At 71.1% G+C, this 2,229-nt stretch overlaps 1 protein-coding gene across 1 annotated transcript in view; it reads right to left on the reverse strand.

The window, feature by feature from the left end:
• Positions 1-47: 47 nt before the first annotated feature.
• Positions 48-2,229, reverse strand: part of OTX1 (orthodenticle homeobox 1) — an 8,806-nt gene continuing 6,624 nt past the window's right edge. The window contains exon 2 of the mRNA XM_019515915.1: positions 48-982. Within this exon, the coding sequence (XP_019371460.1) occupies positions 90-982 (893 nt within the window). The 3' untranslated portion in view covers positions 48-89. The remainder of the gene's footprint in view (positions 983-2,229) is intronic.

Genomic DNA, 2,229 nt, shown 5'->3' on the forward strand with positions numbered 1-2,229 from the left:
CGGGCCAATAAATAAGAGTCGGTGCGGGGCCGGCCGGGCCGGCGGGGCGGGCGAGGGCGAGGGCGAGGGCGAGGGCGAGGGCCGGGGCCCTACAGCACCTGGAAGCGCCAGGACGCCTGGTCCTTGTAGTCCAGGCAGTCGGGGGAGTTGAAGTTGAGTTTCCAGGAGGCGGCGGCGGCGGCGCCGGGCTCCTTGTAGTCCAGGCAGTCGGAGGAGTTGAAGGCCAGCCCCGCGCTGCCGTAGCCCTGGTGGTGGTGGTGGTGGTGATGGTGGCCCGAGCTCTGGCTCAGCGGGTGGTGGTGGTGGCCGGGCATGGAGGACGGGCCCATGGGGCTGAGCTGGTGCGGGTGGTGGTGCGAGTGCATGGGCGCCAGGTAGGAGCTGCAATCCACGCCGCCGAAGTAGGAGGAGGAGGGCGGCGCGGCGTAGCCCTGCCCGTAGCCGCCGCCCTGGCCGTACGACATGGGGTAGGAGGCGGACGAGGCGCCGGGCACGGAGCGCTGCATGCACGAAGCGCTGCTGGGCGGCAGCGGCTCCGGCACCGACACGGCCACGGCCGAGGGCGCCGCGCCCGGGGAGATGGACGCCGGGCTCCAGATGGACGAGGCGGGCGTGCTCAGCGCCGCCGCCGTCGGGTTGCCCAGCGCCGCCGCCGCCGCCGCCGCGGGGCCCGAGGAGTTGGAACTGGACGAGGAGGACGAGGCGGAGCTGGAGGCGGCAGGCGGCGTGAACTGGCCGCTGCTCTCCGAGCCCGAGCTCTCCCGCGCCGGCGACGACTTCTTCTTGGCTGGCCGGGCCTTGGCGCCGCCGCCGCTCTGCTGCTGTTGCCGGCACTTGGCCCGCCGGTTTTTGAACCACACCTGCGGGGAGCGCGCGTCAGCTCGGCTCGGCCCCGGGCAGCACCCCCGCCCAGCCACCACCACCCGCACCCAGCCCGCACACCCCGGGCATCCACGCCCCGGCCTCCGCCGTCGTGCCAACCCTGCCGGTTCCCAGCACCAGGCATGAAGCCCGGTGTGTGGCCCCCCCCGCCAAACAAACTCCCCCTCCCCGTATGCGCGCTCCTGTCAGCAGAAGGTGGCCCCCGCCCTGAGCAGCCCCCAGCTGCACCTCAGCCACCCACTGCTGGCAGGGCCCGACAGGCCCACTGCCTTCCGGCTCCTCTGCCCCTCCGTGCCGCTTCCAGCAAAGCTCTGCTTCGTGCCAGGCCCACCCTGGCCTGGAAGAACAGGCCTGCTAGGCACACAGCCCCATCCTCCAGAGGAGCACCGTGCCCCCGGCCCACAAGACAATGGCAAAAGCCTCAGCACAGGGCACCACACTGAGCCAGCCCACTGCAGTCTTTCCAGGAACAGGGGATCCTGCGCCCAGCTTCCCCCACCACTCCCATGCCCAGAGCAGCAGCAAACCAGGCCGCACACAGCCCTGTGCCCACACGGCCTGCCCGGGCCCTCAGCCAGGCCTGCACCCGCTCCATGTGCCCAGCTTGTCCTCACTACAGCACCCAGCTGGCTCTCCCCAGGAGTAGTCATGCCAGGCTACTTCCCCTTTTCCCAAAATACCCCTCTAGGAAGAGACACCCGGTGTGCTCAACACTTCACCCACCGCCCCTGGGCAGGGAGGAACCACAGAGAGATCGGGACCCAGCTTCCAGCACCTAAAGCAGCACCCTCCATGCTGGCTCTCCCTTCCCCAAAGGAGGAAGATTAACACTGGCCCCAAGTGCAGTCCCGCACTGCGGCTCCCCGCTCTACAGCCACTGCCCCAGCACAGCACCCCGCTTTGCTACCCGTCCAACTCCTGCCACCCTGGCAGAGGAAATCCCACCCTCCTCTCCCACAGCACAGGCCCTCTGCCCCCACAGCACCCGGCTCTTGCAGGCCCCAGCCAAGAGGGTGCTGGTCACAAAGCTGCTCCACTCCCGCCCTGGGAGAAGGGTGCCCAGGGAGTGCCCTGCGGCTGCCAGGGGAAGGGGCACGGGGGAGGCCTGCGCAGAGGCTGCAACCACAGAGGCCCACTGGACCGGAGCACAAAGGCCGGTGCCAGGCAGGCAGGATGCGGCACAGGCAGCCTGGCCGGCCCCATAGGCAGCGCTGCCCTGCCCTGCCCCGCGCAGAGGTGCTGGGGCTCCGCCCCGCCGACCCGGCTGCCGGGGGATGCTGCGCTGCCGGGGAAGGCGGGCGCCCGCGCAGCGAGCCCCGCACGTCCTGGCCCTTCCCGGGGGCCGCA

This window comes from Gavialis gangeticus, unplaced genomic scaffold (genome assembly GCF_001723915.1).
Source record: "Gavialis gangeticus isolate Ggan-Ray unplaced genomic scaffold, GavGan_comp1, whole genome shotgun sequence".
NCBI lineage: Eukaryota > Metazoa > Chordata > Crocodylia > Gavialidae > Gavialis > Gavialis gangeticus.